General features: G+C 50.4%; 1 protein-coding gene and 1 long non-coding RNA gene across 5 annotated transcripts in view; both read right to left on the bottom strand.

Moving 5' to 3' along the window:
• LOC309850933 overlaps nucleotides 1-16,030 on the bottom strand; it is a 1,194,231-nt gene that overhangs the window by 959,907 nt on the left and 218,294 nt on the right. The window lies entirely within an intron of this gene.
• The window catches only part of RNF213 (ring finger protein 213), a 105,175-nt gene that overhangs the window by 41,094 nt on the left and 48,051 nt on the right, over nucleotides 1-16,030 (bottom strand). For all 4 annotated transcript variants that reach the window (XR_014304485.1, XM_082705389.1, XM_082705390.1 and 1 more), the window contains 11 exons: nucleotides 15,732-15,905; nucleotides 15,224-15,373; nucleotides 11,939-12,528; nucleotides 10,904-11,069; nucleotides 9,713-9,930; nucleotides 8,491-8,631; nucleotides 8,208-8,372; nucleotides 6,337-7,492; nucleotides 4,962-5,155; nucleotides 4,394-4,549; nucleotides 245-3,838 (listed from right to left, as the gene is read on the bottom strand). Coding sequence is in view for 3 of the 4 variants with exons in the window: in XM_082705389.1 (XP_082561515.1) it covers nucleotides 245-3,838; nucleotides 4,394-4,549; nucleotides 4,962-5,155; nucleotides 6,337-7,492; nucleotides 8,208-8,372; nucleotides 8,491-8,631; nucleotides 9,713-9,930; nucleotides 10,904-11,069; nucleotides 11,939-12,528; nucleotides 15,224-15,373; nucleotides 15,732-15,905 (6,704 nt within the window). In the remaining variant the exon portion in view is untranslated. The remainder of the gene's footprint in view (nucleotides 1-244; nucleotides 3,839-4,393; nucleotides 4,550-4,961; nucleotides 5,156-6,336; nucleotides 7,493-8,207; nucleotides 8,373-8,490; nucleotides 8,632-9,712; nucleotides 9,931-10,903; nucleotides 11,070-11,938; nucleotides 12,529-15,223; nucleotides 15,374-15,731; nucleotides 15,906-16,030) is intronic.

Genomic DNA, 16,030 nt, shown 5'->3' with positions numbered 1-16,030 from the left:
AAGTGGGCACTGGACACAATGTTACACAGAGCTGGACACAGAGCTTTGCACAGAAACAGGCCCTCCAAACCTGCTCTGACTGAATTTTTGTGAGCGTCTGGGTTTCTTTGCACTTAACGGAGAGAAACTAAAGTCCAAACACGTCAATTTCTAAATCCTGTACACCGACTAGAAAAGAATCCTGAATTCTAGAAACTAGGGATGCAAGGCCTCGGAAAGAAAACAAAGATAAAATTATCATCACCTCTGTGAAGGTGACACGGTGCCCCAGATCCACTGTGCGAAGCTGGGCCTGAAGGAAGTCTGCAAAGCAGTTATGCTGCTGCCTGTGGTAGTATTCTCGAGACAGGGACTGTGCGGCAAACAGGCCCAGGGAGGTAGCTCCCAGCCGAATCACGGCGTCTGGCGTGGCACAACCCAGCAGAATCAATTTGGCCTCCTCAGACACCTTCTGGTACAGTTCATTAGTCAAAATCCTGGGCCCCAGCCTCTCGGTGACCTGGAGCACCACAGAGGCGCACGCGTCCGGGTGGTAGCCGATGAAGACTTCAGAAGGGCTGTACTTGTGTTCGGCTACAAATGGGTCCGGTTTCACATCTGCAAATCTCTCCACCCAGCTCTTGAGCTCCTCCACGATGTTTTTCTGCCATCTTTCCAAAACAGTGTTGATATCCAGATAGTGTTTCTCCAGCCGGTTAATGAGAGGGATGGGAAAATGTTTGTAGACAACGTCTTTCTCTTCAATGACTATCAAGCGGAAGTCTGGGTGAACCCGACATTTGACCCGATGGGTCCCCAGACCAAGGTCCACGTACTTCTGGCCTCCGAGGTAGACGTAGTACTGATTGAGTGCATCGTAGAGGCTCTCGTACAGGCTCTGCAGGTTGAGCAGCACTACCATCTTGCCTGTTTCCATGCAGATCTTTACTCGGTTGATATTTCTGCAGACCTGTGTGTACTCCTGGTCCCTGGGAAAGCTGGAACCAAAAATGATCTCTGGCTGCCGGTCCTCCTTGAAGAACGTCTGCTGCAGGACCTGCAGGGCCGCGTAGTTTCTGGTCAGCACAAGCAGGTAGCGGGACTCTGAGCCGTCTAGCTCCTTGCCCGACGCCTTCTGAAGGTCACTATACATGTTCTCCCGGATCAGCTGCATGGTGCTGACTTCTTCTGAACACTTCGCCTCAGGCAAACTGGCTGTAAAAATGTCCAGAGCGTGGATGTCATCTTTGCCACTGAAGTTCCGAAGGACAGCCTGTGCAATATCCCGCGGGGAGGGTGCATTATTAGAAGATTTTGCCTTGGCAAAGACCATTTTGATGAGGCTATAGTAGTCACGGAGCCCAAAGAATTCCTTGTCTTGCTTCTCACACACTGTTTCATAGGCTCTGGCAAAGGGTGCAAAGTAGCCTTGGACTCTTTGTTGAACGAGGGGCTCTGAGGAGCAAATCCCCTTGGCGCTCTCTATGAGCTCTTTCTTGTTGGGACTGCCACGGGACACAAAAATACCCCGGTTCATCTTGGCAGGGTCCAGGGCCCAATTGGAGATGCCTATGAAGCCAACCTTTTTGTGGGGGGCAGGATCGTCTTCAATGCATCCATATTCCAACAGGGGGTGCAGAGTCTTCAAGGGCATTTTAGGTGAATCTTCTGCCAGTCCAACCTCATCCAACACCACCACAGAAACGTACTGCTCTAGGTCCTTTCCCTGCTGGAAGCGGGCACACTGCCTGAAGGTGCTTATGATGCCTTGAGGAGTAGAGTGTGGGCTGCACTGGAATGATACCAGATGGACCTGCTTCAGGTTCCGGAAGAGGTCCGAGTGAGCTGCCGGGCCTTGCATGGCATCTGCCACAATGGTCTTGGCAAGAGATTTGGAGCTGCCGGGCTTCCCCACCAGGAAGAGGGGAATCTTCAGCTCAATGCAGATAACCATCATGAAGACATTCTCCTTCAAAGCCAAGTTCCTAGCGATGGTTTTCCTTAAAGACACACCATTTAGAAAAAGACTCTGTGTTTGAGCGATCTCCTCCAGAACAATCTTGCTGTCGTTATATGGTTCTGGAAAGAGACTGCAAATGGCTCTCCAGTACGATTCCTTCTCTTCTAAAGAGGCATGATAGCACACCCCGAGGGCCAGCACCAGGGACCAGAGGACAGGATCTCTCTCCACGTCGGACTCTTGGAGAAAGGACTCCAGCTTTGACAGGAGCATCACACTGTGGTCGTAAAACCATCTGAACACTTTGACACAGCGCTCCACATCCCTGAGGCTGACAAAGCTGCACTCGTTCACTCTCGTCCTCATGAAGGCCTGAGAGGCAGAGAGCACTTCTGTGATCACGCGAGTCTCGCTTTCATCTAAGCTGATGGCCTCCACCAGCCTCTGCACAATCTGCAGGATGTAGAGCTTTTCGGCGGTGTTGTTCAGCTGTCCGAAATCCCACACCAGCGGGATCAGGCTAGGCGGCAGAGCGTGCACTCGGTACACCAGCTGCCTCAGGGGGATGGAGCCGAGCTTCTCCACCGTGTCCTCTGCACTGACCCTGTATCCCAAACCGGCCGACTCCAAGCGGCAGATCATCTCCTGTGAGTGCTTCCGGTAAGGGTTGCAGGCCGCTATGATATGCAGGCCCGAGTCTTTGGCTAGGGGCTGGCCGCCCACTGTACGATCACATAGGACTTCCTTGATACAGCTTATGGCTTCTGTCGTATTGGCTTCATCGAAGAACAAGATTGTGTCCAGCTGATGTTGGTCCTTATTGTACATAGCAAGTTTCTCTGCCTCCCGCACTTTGGAGTAGATCATCTCTGCAGTGGTTCCTCCGTGGACCTTGACCAGCTTCATGGTTTCAGCTTTGGTGCCCGCACGTCGCAGGTCACTGAGGAATTTAATGAGCCTGGTCTTCCCGCAGCCAGTCTCTCCCATGATGATGACAGGGATCCCACACCGGAACCGCATCTCGATGGCAAGGATCTTAAGCATATTGTCCATTGTGAGCTCATAGGTTTCATCAGGGTCCATGAGCCACTGGATCCCCAACACCAGGCAGAGCTTTGCAAGTTTCTCAAGTCTCGGAAGCTTATCAAAGTCAACATTGAAGGGCACCCTCTGAAGCAATAGCCCCCGGTACAGTTCCATCCCCATGACATCTTTCTTGATCACTCTCCCACTGGAGAGGTCGATGGCGTCAAGGCCGCCACTCCTATTGGGCTCAATGTGGAAGCCCATGAATGTCATGGATGTGTGGTCACCATTGAAGAACACGTACGGGTGAGGCTCTGACTCCCACCTCTTCCGGAGAGTGAAAGGGGCTAGGTCTTCTTCGGGCACCCCATCCATGGTGACTGTGTTCGTCCCAGGGCTCTGATCGGACGTATGAAGTGTCGGTGTGGCGAAATCTCTTGCCATGAAGATCATGAAGGTGACCACAAAGTTCTTGAAGCCTTGCAGTGTGTCTCCAATCAAGCGTGGGTCGCAGAAGAGGGAGGCCTCACAATCTCTGAGCTGATAATTCAGGAACCCAGCAAAGTTCCGTAGCTCTGCCCAGGATGGATTTATCAACCCGCAGTAAATCAGGAAATACTGGAGGCATTCCCCAGGAGTGCCTTCCACAGAGCCTTTCTGGTACTGAAACATGTCTAGGTTTTGTTTCTCATGGAACCGTTTCAAATACTGATAAGGCCTCTGGAAAGTCTCACTGCGGAATGCTTTCTGATCCATCCCTGGATCACTGTAGCTCTCTTCGGGATTCAGCTCCATGTTGATCACTTCTTTGGGAGGTCGGCAGGTGACTCTTGGGAAGATATCGAGAAAACTGAAGTGGGGGGAATGTGTACTCTAGAAAGGGGAGACACGAATAAAATGGTTATGACTACGTTTCCTAAAAAATCTGCATTTTAACCCTCCACGTGATCCACACTGGCTGTACACATGCAGTGTATAGAACCTTTCGGAGATCCCACTTTCCATAAAGTGGTTTCTGCAGACTCCTTTGTGCTCAGGCTACTGTCTATCACTGGGGCATCATGGGAGCTACCAGTTCCACAGTCAGGTCCTTATCACACAACCTCCTGAAACAAAGTCTCTACTAAGCACATGCGTGTGCATATGTGCACAAGGTTCCCTTCTGTTAAGAAGTATATGCGACAAAAGCCTCCTTCCCATCTTAGCTGGCATTAGGGACAGACTGTGTGTGCCCAGCAGATGGATTTACTGGGTTCTGAGCACCTCTAGCGTTTACTCAGACAAACAGCATCAATCCCAAATCAAACTCTAATACTCCTAACTAGAAAGAGTATTTTTATTCCAGACATTATCAAAAAGTACTCGTAAAGTGGCTTCGCTAAGGCAGAAGTGGTTTGTGCTGGCATAAAAAGGATCTGTGGCACATACCCGTCTTGAAGGTGTCCTGGGCAGCGCTGGCAACCTTTCCAGGGTTTCAACGATGTACAAATGGCATGGGTTCCGATGCCATATTTTCCCATTTATATCCATTAAGTACCGTAGGATGAAGAGTTTGAAAATGAACGCCCAAAGCCCAGTCTGCACCTAGAGACAGAATTGCTTGGGTGTATAAGCACTCACTCAAAGGACAATGCAGTCTCCCAACCCTGAGGACCATTGTGCTCTGTCCTTGGACACAGCGACACTAACTATCACGTAGAAAGAGGAAAATTTTTTTTTTAAGATTTATTTATTTATTTGACAGAGTGAGAGAGATCACAAGTAGGCAGAGAGGCAGAGATGGGGGGGGGAGCAGGCTCCCTGCTGAGCAGAGAGCCCAACGCAAGGTCCCAGGACCCTGAGATCATGACCTGAGCTGAAGGCAGAGGCTTTAACCCACTGAGCCACCCAGGCGCCCCGAAAGAGGAAATTCTTTATATAAGAAGCAGTAAGTGTGAGACATGGGGACTAAGTCTTTCCTGACATGGCCAATCAACTGAAATCCTGGGGCACTTACTGAAGAGGTCACGTCGAAGTGGAAGATCACAGGTCCTGTCTGGTACTCAGCCTTCAGGAAAGGCAGGAGGGACTGCAGCACTTGGTTCTCATCTACCTCACGGTCGATTAGTCGGATCACTTTCAGGGGCACTTTTTTGCCTCTGAGCTGCATTTTCAATTTGCCATGTAATCTCCGGACATAGAGAGACTTTCCTGTAACATTAAAATATGGAAATTAGGGGGCCCCTGGGCTGCTCAGTGGGTTAAGCGTCTTGACTCTTGATTTCTGCTCAGGTGACAATCCCAGGGTCTTGGGATGGAGCCTCATATCAGGCTCCTCGGTCGGCACTGAGTCTCTTTGTCCCTCTCCCTCTGCTCCTCCCTCCGTGCTCTCTCTCAAATAAACAAAATCTTAAAACAATGAAATAAAATAAAATATGGAAATCAGGTGCCAGGGCTGTGGACCAGGAACAAGAGAATCCAGATTTATTACAAGTCATTTCTCTGTGCGAAATTCAGAACTGACACAATGTAACACCATGGTAAAGAATACACTTTGGAATCCTCAAATTTTCCTGCTGCTGCCTGCTCAAGATCCTTGGCATCCCCTGGAATGGATGGTGGCCATCTGAGTCAAAGGACAGTGGCTGTGTCACCCGTGTCTGGGGGAGGGGAGGCAAAGATTTTCCATGCAGAGAAGGTTGTGCTGTTAAGGGGATAAAGTCAAGAGAAGGGAAGTCAAGGGGCATCTATTTTTTCTCAAGACAAAGCAATCACACCTCTCTCTGCTCTCAAGACCCACAACAACCCTGAAGTGGCCAACAGAGTTTAAAAGAGAGGGAGCAGGGCGCCTGGGTGGCTCAGTGGGTTAAGCCTCTGACTTTGGCTCAGGTCGTGATCTCAGGGTCCTGGCATCGAGCCCCGCCTTGGGCTCTCTGCTCAGCAGGGAGCCTGCTTCCGCCTGTCTGTCTCTGCCTGCCTCTCTGCCTACTTGTGATTTCTCTCTGTCAAATAAATAAATAAATAAACAAACAAATAAATAAATAAATAAAATAAAAGAGAGGGAGCTTTAGAGAAGCCTGTTTAGAGAAAGGTGACTTGGCTCCCTGGACTCGCCTGAGCCTGAAACCCAGGGAGAAAGGGTGTCGCATTCCAGCATGGGCCCTGATTGACAGCTTCCAAGAATCAAAACCTCCCTGAGGCTCAGTTTCCTCCTATAGAGGGCTCCGCCTGAGTTGCCCCTGCTGGATAGGGAACGTCATCCTAATGTACTTAATGGATATAAATGGGAAAATATGGCATCGGAACCCGTGCCATTTGTACATCATTGAACACTGAGCATCAAATGGTCCCTGGGACCCAAGGGGCACATCCACCCCAGGAACTGTCATTACCAACGCCCGCTCGCTTGGAGGCCACAATCCCCACACACATCCGGTCCCGGAACACATCGGCAGCTGATGTCAAGTGGCTGGGGACCTGGAAATGCCGAGCCAGGTAGGCCTGGACATCCTGGAGGGGCTTCTGAGGTGTGACAAGGACCTTGTACTGGCTGAAGGCCGAGGGCAGGTGGCAATGCTCCCGCTCAGAGTCACAGATCATCACCAGCTGGAAGTCATCCCGATGTGGCTGTGAGCACAGGGTCAGGAAAAGCGCCTCCACCTGGCAGGCCACCTCATAGCTCAGCAGGTCCACATACAGCAGGCTATAGATGCCCTGTCCCCGGGAGCCTGGAGTGAGGCAGCGGCGCAGGAGCAGGGCCACTTCCTCAAACGTGGTTCCCGGGGTGCAGAGCAGTACCTCGTCAAAGGTGGGCAGTGGCTGATGCAGGGTGTGCATGTAGATGGCCAGTGCGGCCGACAGCACCTCAGAGTGGCCACAGACGAGGAGGTTGGGCTGGCCGACGTGCAGGCCGTTGGGGAGGAACCGCGTCACGGCACGTCCACTTCTCCAGTCCAGGTGGGCCAGACAGCGGCCAAGGGTCTCCAGGTCCAGCGAGTGAGGCAGGAAGGCACTCATGCATGCCATGGACTGCTCCAGGACGGCCCTCAGCTTGCCCACCAGGCTGAACTCGCGCAGGAGCATCCGCCGCAATTCCTCTACTACTGTCCTCTCGTGGTGCCTGGCAGCGTCTCCATTGGGCGCCTCGAGGGCCTTCGCAACATCTGTCGGGGTGCAGTCACTTTTGATGAAGGACAGCATGGTGACAGCAGCATCGCTGGGCGTCTGTCTCTTGAGCTCTGTGCTTAGGTACACCAGCTGCTCGGCGGTGTAGTAGTTGAGATAAAAGTATTTGGTCCGCTTCTCTGCCACGAAGCTCTTCCAGTGATCCAGGAAATGCTCCATCTCTCTGCTGACGGCCTCCAACAGCGCGGCCACCGGCCCACTGCCCCTGAGAGGGCTTATGGGCTCCAAGCAGAAATCCATTCGAATGGAGACACTGTGCTGTGGGGAGCAGTATACCTCGGCACCCCAGGCCCTGAACAGCATGTTGCCAGCACAGTAAAGGTCTATGAAGGCCTGGACAAGCCGCTGCATGTTGCAGAACACCTGTAGCACACGGAACCAGACAGGAGGCAGACATCACAGAGCATGTCAAGTCACACAATTGTCCAGAATGACCCAAACAGAAATATAACTTGAAGTACTTGGGTTCATGTCTTTCCACTGGTTCCCTATGTGGCCTTGAGCACACGGGGTAATCACAGAGGCCTTATTTCCTGATTAACATCATCAGCCTCCCACAGGACTCTCTGATAAGGCTAAAGGATGTCATTATAAAGTGCAAGTGACCTTGAAAGAAAACACCGGTAACAAAGTCCAGAGCCGGTTATGTACAGAGATATTCCTTTATCAACATGGTTACTTTTAATTTCAATGAAGAATGACTAGCTAAATCTTTAAGTCTTTGCGTGTTCTTGCTGATTTCTAGAGTAAATGAAGGAAGAGGAGTCTCCTTCTAAGACCTATCCATGGAGTTATCTCCTCTATGATGTCGAGGATTAAGAACAATTCGGTCTGTGCATCTTAAGAAGGGACTACCGACCAAAGGGCCCGTTGGAGCTCAGGCATTTCTTGGGGTCAGGAATTGGGGTGACTTCATTCTGCAGACATGCTGGCTCCCCGCTCCGTGGAATTAAAGCAGAGTGCTTCCTATCAACTAATCCAAAGTCAAACCCTTCTTTCTCTGGCTACTGGGCAGTGACAGTCCTCTACCCAAACATGAGCTCATCTGCTTGGTGCCAATGTCATCACAAATCCTCACCTTAGAAAATACCTCTACTTGAACGTTCCTGTGATCTTTCTTCCCAGACATCAGCATCAATTTATTCAAAAGCTCCTTGAGGTCTTCCAAAGAGTAGACTCGTACCTCCTCAGGGTCTCCATGGCTCTCGGGCAAAAGCAACTGTAGAACTGTATCTGGGGAGATCTACGGAACCGTGCATGCTTAGAGGTCACTTTTCTGGAAGAAGAACCCCACCCCCACCCCAACTTGCAGCAGCCTGAACACACCACTGACAGCTGTGTCAGGACTCAGGGTGGCTCACCTTCTGGCTATCCTTGGGGGCCCTGATCACATAGACGCCTTTGTCATTGATGGCTGTTGCCAATGACAGGGAGGAAAGTTCTACCGACCCGTGACTTTCCTTCACAGTTTTCAGCCACTCCAAGTTCCTGGCAGAGTCATGCTGTTGGAACAGGAGGGGAAATAGGCCACCGTATGAGCAACCTTCTTTCTCTTCTTCCTGTGGCTCCGTCTCTGTTCCCCATGGGGCAAGTTCCCCCCCCATCTGCTTCCATCTCCTCCCCATGTCCTTTCCGCAGGGGAGGCCTTCCTCGCCCACTGCCCTCTCACTTAGCCCTCTCGGTCACTATCTCATGGTGTTGCCCTTTATGTAACAGGCTGTCTGGTGAGGACCAACGGCCAGTGCCCTGGCTAACACATGGTGGCACATGGACAGAACAGTGAGGGGGTTCATGCTGCCAGGCCCCCAGGTGGGGGTACTGCTGGATAGAGGACAGCAGTGTGGCCTTACATTCTAAGTGTGCTTCTGGGGACCCCAGGTCCAAATAGAAGCCCTGGGAGAGATTACAGCAAAGACTTCTGTTCAGATGTAAGCTTCCAGCAGCAGAAGTGGAGCTCCCCTGTGCCTGGTCCTCTGTTGCTCCTTTCCGCCCTCACCCTCTGGCAGATCTGGCTGGACATCACCTCTGTGCACCAGCCACGTGAAACGGTATGGGTCTGTGTGGACCCCAGTGCAAATGGTTTACTTACACTAACACATTCATTCGTTTCTCTGATTAAAAAAAAGATGAATTTACAGGGGTGCCTGTCTGGCTCAGTCGGGGGAGTATGCAATTCTTGATCTCAGGGCCCCAAGTTCATGCTCCATGTTGGGTGGAGAGATTATTTAAAGAAACTGAATTCATGCCAATTGTGGGAAACGTGGAAAGAACCAAGAAATATACAGTAAAAAGTAACAGTTATCACCATTCAGAAAAAAACACGGGTCATAGATCAGTCTTTTTTCCATGTGTGTTTTGCACAATGGAAATTGCTCTTATTTACATGAAATTTTGAATCCCACTTTCTATCTACCATAACAAGGAAAAGAAAACAGTTCCACATATGAAGGAAAACTAGTCTCAAACATCATTTTAACATGGACTACACAGGTGGGGGTGACCTGTAGTCCTGCCCCTTGTGATGCCAAATGAGACCCTGTGCACAGCTTCGTGTGCGCAGATGAAGCCAGAAAGAAGACTTACCAGTTTACGGGGCAGGTGCAGGTCATTCTCCAGAGCCTTCCACAGTTCTTCAAGATGCATCATGAACTCCTCAAATCCTGCACTCACATCCAGCTTATACAGCAGCGACGCGTAGCCCTGCACGGCGTCGTGGAAGCAGGCTACCCGATCCACATCGATGTCATTCTCCCCCGCAGAGATTGAGGCGAGATCCACAAACACCTTTAGTTCGTTGATGCCTTGGGGTGAGGAGAGACAGGTGAGTGCCCGAGGGCTCTAGGACGATCCCACACTCAGACCTTGAACAAGAACACTTAGGCTATAAATGGATAGTGATGGGTTTGTAGGGTCTAATCCACTTTTTGCTTTTAGTACAAATCTGGGGCCACGTTTCTTTTACTGTTGATGTTGACACCACTGGTCAACATCTAGCCTTACGGAGCAACAACAACATCCAGACATGGCACAAGGCCTCCATGCACTTTGTCGTGTATAATCCACACAACATCACTATTTAATATAAAAGGAAATGGGCTCACCTGGTAAATACAATGTTGCCAGTTAACTATAAAGAAATGAAGCTAATTCTCTTTGGACTACTTCCTAATCAAAGGATGTGCATCGGAGTGGGCCAAGGAGCCCCCCATTGAGAGGACTAAGCACCCAGATGAGCACCCGTCCTGCACACCAGAGCTGCTGCCGCCCCTTTCCTGCTTCCTCCACCTACCTTCCTCCTCTCCTTCCCCCCTCCATGCATCCCCTCCGCCAGAGGCACCTAAGCCACACAGCAAAAAAGGCTTCCAAGCTCTTGGCCAAAAAGAGAAATGCACGGAACACCAATGAGCTGATGTAATGAAATCTCTTCTGTGGACAAGAGCTTATCTTATCTTCTAGTTTAAATCAACCACAGGAAAAAGCTAAAGAGGGTAAATTTGTATGAAAATGATATCCAACTATTCACAGCAAGCCTCCAGAGCAAGGGCAAAAAGCAGTGAAGGAAATAGTTTTAATGCCAGAACTAATGAAATACTGCCGTGACGCATCATCCATGAGGCAGGCGCAGCACATCTTCTGAAGAGACGCCGACGGCGTGTCTGTTCTTTACACAGCATGTGTCCCAGCAAAGGGACTGCCCGTGAATTTATGAAAGCCTCCCATGAGCCATCTTAACGCTCTCTCCCTCCTCCCAGCAACCTCAACGACCAGCTGTACCTCCGAGAGCCTCCTGGACCCAGCGGATGAACTCCCTGCTCAGGGACAGCTCATGGAGACACTGGCACCGGGTCTCACTGATGTCCTGCAGCAGTTTTTTGGCGTGGATCAGCTCCTCGCTGATCTGGTCCAGCTTCTCATGGCAATAGTTGTCGAAGTTGTCAGTCTGCAAGACGGAGCTCTACTGTGAGCTGAACCTGGTTACCTGGAACCCTAGAGTCCAAGCAGTGGCGCCAACCATCCCAAAGGCCCCAATCTGCCCTTCTTGGACTTAAACAGCGAAAGGCAGGTGCATGAAGCTCCTGACGGGAAGCAGGGACACTAGAGCCCTCACTGCCACCTCCCCATGGATCCCTAATAGCTACTATTCCTCTATACCTGGCACTCCACGAAGCAACTTACACAAGAACTCTGCCAGTGCACATTGCTACTTTTCCTGTTTTATCGGTAAAGAAATGAAGGCCCAGAGCAGAGACCTATTTGAGAACACGCTGCTGGGAGCCAAGGCTAAGTGTGGATAATTCCAAATTTTGTGCTTAATTTTCATCATCTTTGTAAGTATCTCTGTCGTACCACAGATCATGGGCTTCCTTATAAATGCCCGCCTGAAGAAACACAAAACAAAGCACCTGCTTCTTCAGCACAGCAGAGATGGCTCACCGTGCACTACCCCTTGCCAGCTCTGTCAAATGTGCAAAAAGAGGGGGCCAGAACAAACCCTTCTTTTGCCTCCCCACACTCTAACCTGATGAGACCAGATGACCCTTTCCTAATGCCTGGCTACCAAAAGAGGGTCACTGCCCATTCCCAAACTCTCAACTCTCACGCCAGCCTAAGAAAATGCACAATTGCCAGGAGTACTCCTGCCATTTATAAGCAGGTGAGAGCGAAGCCCTGGGCATGATCAGGCATCAGGTGAAATGCAAACAAGAATTCCTGGGGGAGGCCGTGAAACCATCCTGTCTGGCTTCTAGAATCCGGAGAGCCCATGGGAGCTCCCACCCCCACCCTATGGGTCCCTGGTAAAAAACTTACAAAGTTTAACAAAGTGTACAGAACACTGAAGTCACCGGTCAGGCCCAAATTCTCCTTGACCTTCAAAATGACCTTGGCTGAGCCAACAGCCTGGTGCAGGTGATGGTACTCTCTGATCTGCTCAACTCGACACCTGATCCACTCCCCTTGGTCGCTGGGGTCCAGAACACACATAGTCTTGAGGTCGACGGCGAGCTGGCTGTACTTATTCACAAAATCCTTGAATATGGTGTCAACCTCCTGAAAAGTGATCTCTCCTGCCCTCAGATCCTCATACAGACTCATCAACTTCTCGAAACAAGGGAGATACAGATATTTGTATGCCTCCTCAGCCTGAAGAATCGGACTTTCCAGCTCCTCCCCAGGCTCGCTCAGCATTTCTGCCGTGTCTTCCCAGAAGACCTGGAAGATGTGGCTCTTCTTGAGCTGGTCCACCTTTTCAGCCATCTCTTGGACTTGGGGGCTCAGGTCGTAATGTGTTGCCTTCTTCACATCCGGGGAGCTAAGGGACAGCCTCACTGTCACGGCATCACTCAGTCTTTTCCTGCTGAGATCTTCTAAGTGTCTTTCCTCCATCTCTTCCAGATCCACTTTGAAACCATAAAGGAAAGTCAGAAGTCAAACCTCTACTCACCACACCATTTTATTTTATTTTACCCATATTTATTGTCCTCCTCACTGCTCCTAAGAAAACTCACACAAGCACATTTGCTGGCGTTCTTCCTCACTAAGAACCCATCTGTCTCCCTGCCAAACCCTACCCCATTCCCAGTTTGCTCGTGAATTTTCACAACAAAGCAAGCATGGTCTTTCCTGGGCAGGGATGACAGTGTGGACATTGCCTGCTTCACTCACACCCCGCATCCTGTACTCCAGGGCCAGAACAGACACGGCCTTGGAAAAGTCATAAATGGGCTGGGCAGGGAGGAGCAGAAAACGAGATGACAGCCAGAGCAGGGAAGGAGTCGTAAAGTAGATGTGCAGCGTGGTGAAGGTCAAGCTGGGCCCCAGGGCATGGAACCCCAATCCACAGCGGGGAGGCCAGGAGTCAGCCAGGCTCCTGCCACAGGATTTCCAGCAACATATACACTGGTCTTATGGCCGCTGGAGGTGGGGAGCTGGTGAGAAGTGAGAAGGTCTGGCTTGAAAGGCTGGAGAAGAGGTCCGACTTTCTTGCCCACCCCGTTCTAGATAGCAGGCCGGCCACTCCTTCCACCCTAGCAAGTGACAGCTGCTAATGTGGAAGGCGCTCTGGGGCCACCAAGCTGGGGACCACAGGGCTGGCCAGCCCCAGAGAAGACCTAACGTGTCCACCACAGGACCAGTTGCACCACCCTCAGGGTCTTGCTGAGTTCCCCTCTCCATACAGAGAACAAAGTAATTCCCAGACATATGTCGTAAACCTTTCATGTGAAAGACAGACATGAAAACATAGCAACATCAAGAAGGCTTGAAGGAAACTAGATGCTCTGGGAGTAAAAGACAAGGAAAACCACTAGGAGTGCCTGGGTGGCTCAGTCAGTTGAGATCCAACTCTTGGTTTCAGTTCCAGTCATGATCTGAGTCCTGAGATCCAGCCCCACATCGGCTCTGCACTCAGCACACGTGCTCGGGATCCTCTCTCCCTCCCTCTGCTCCTCCCCCCGCTTGCTCCCTCTCAAACAAATGAATAAATCTTTTTTTTTTTTAAATATTTTATTTATTTATTTGACAGAGAGAGATCACAAGTAGGCAGAGAGGCAGGCAGAGAGAGAGGAGGAAGCAGGCTCCCTGCTGAGCAGAGAGCCCGATGCGGGGCTCGATCCCAGGACCCTGAGATCATGACCTGAGCCGAAGGCAGCGGCTTAACCCACTGAGCCACCCAGGCGCCCCACAAATGAATAAATCTTAAAAAGATAAAGAAAAAGGACGACGATGACAAGGAAGACCTCTAAACCAAAATTGTCCATAATCTCAGAAAAGCAAGACACTGCAGTTGTGAACAAGAGCAGGGTAGTATAAAGAAAGGTCTTTGAGAGAAAAAGCTGTTCCCGTAAATCAAACACGTGAAGTGAAACGAAAAACACAATGCAAGGGTTGATGGTTAAGTTGTAGAAATCTCTCCAAAAGCACGGCAGAAACCAAAGAGACAGGCAACAGAAGAGGAAGTTTAGGGAAGTCTGATGGTCGCCCTGTGAGATCAAGCACCCAACGATGTACATTTTCCTCAGAGAAAAACTAACCACTTAAATAATTCAGGAGAATTGCCCAGGAGTCAAGAACGTGGATTTCTGGACCAGAAAGACCCACCCTTTATGCTCAATGTGGTAGACGTAAACCAACCCTGACCAAGGCACATCATTATGAACTTGCAGAAGAAGTGGGCCAAAAAGATCTGGAGAGCCTCCAGAGAGAGTACGCATGGCACACACACAGGGTCAGTAGTGAGATTCACATCTGAATTCTCAACAGTGGCCAGGACGGTGCAGGAACACATCCGAGATCCTGCAGGATTTCTGCGGTGTAATTCCACTGGGCCAGCAGTTACCCTGGTGCAAGGGCAGACATCCTCAGATGTACAAGGATTCGAGATGTGCTTCCTCTCTCGGGGGTGAGCAGGGAACAGAGAACTCGTTTGACTAAAACACAGACATGAGAGACAGGGGAATCACAGGGTCTGGGAAATAGATCTAACTTGGGAGACACATAAAGGAAACCCCTAGGATGGCAAAATAAGATTCTAGAATTACAGCCCTGCAGTCTGGGGAGAATCCGTCCAGAAGATCTAACTGATTGTTTTGTGAGGAAATTCAGACAGTTGGTAAAGAGCCCAGGGTTGAATGAAAACAAACACACTGAAAACAAAGCACAGGAGAAAATGAGAAGTTTAACTCCAGAGACAACAAAGCTGGTGCAAGAAAGAGAAAACAATGATGGTCTATTTGACAGCTTGGTTGTGAACAGTGTATTTACACAGATGTGATCATGGAACCCTGAGTGGTGATCTCATTGAAATCCTAACAGGACTAGGAACAGAGGGAGGCTGGAAGGGGTGTGTCTGGAGAAATAGAAAAATAGAGACCCAGGCCAACTGTTCCACAGGGGCTGATGCTTCAGCCTGAATGGTGAAGGGGGGGGACTAAGCACACCATGTGGAAGCACGGGTAGAAATCCCAAAAAGAATTAAGGAGGCGTGTGTGACTTGCCTCCCGAGGCTGCGGGGGGACTCGAGTTTACTCTCCCCGCCCCGACCCCCTCTCCCAGGGCCCCCTCAATGTGATTTGTGTTAACACTTAGGAATATCACCTTTTACCAGATGTTTCACCTGCTCACACAACCTCAGGAGACTGTCCACGTATTCCTTCTCTTGCTTCAGAAAATTCAGCTCATCCTTTCTCCAGTCCAGCACCTCCTTCACGTCGTGCTTTTTCTCTTGGGGCAAAAGATCTTTTTTCTCTGGAAGAAAAAAGTAACTCAACAGAACAAACAAGCAGAGCCTTGTCCTTGCAACTGTCCTTTGAAGATGCTCCACGTTCACGGCTGCAGTGAGGGACGTGGGGGCTGTGTGCACAGCCACACAGGAAAGATGCCTATGAGCTCGGCTGTGTGGAGAGCAACAGGCCGGGTCTTACGAAGTCACCATGCTAGCACTTTCCCATCTTTTTCCGGAGGCTTCGAAACCATCCTCTCCCCACTTACTGACAGGAAGAGCCACTCATTGTAAAGATGACTAGGGTCATCTCCCTACAAAATACATGGGCAAGTGCAATCATTGCCCACTAACCTGAAGCCCAGACCCCACCCAGGTACTCACTTATCTGCCAGATGTCCAGAAACTGATCTGAGTGCTTCGTGATGAGCTCCAGGTGCCCAATTAAAATGGTGCCGTTCAGGAGGTCCTCACTGACTTTTGTGAACACAGAGTCAGCAATAGCCAACAGTCTCTTGCCGTCCTCAGTAACATTGGCTAATATCTTCTCATCAGTTCCTGATCAGGTGGAGAACAAAGTTCAAACAGTGAACGCCTGCTTCTCCTCCCGACTCTACGAAGCACGGGGGTCACCAACAGCCTCCTCATTGACCTGCCCCCATGTCCACAAGGGACAAGTGAAG

Source organism: Mustela nivalis, assembly GCF_964662115.1.
Source record: "Mustela nivalis genome assembly, chromosome: 17".
Taxonomy (NCBI): Eukaryota; Metazoa; Chordata; class Mammalia; order Carnivora; family Mustelidae; genus Mustela; species Mustela nivalis.
Note: the sequence above shows the minus strand (reverse complement) of the source record. Positions and strands in the feature narration are given on the sequence as shown.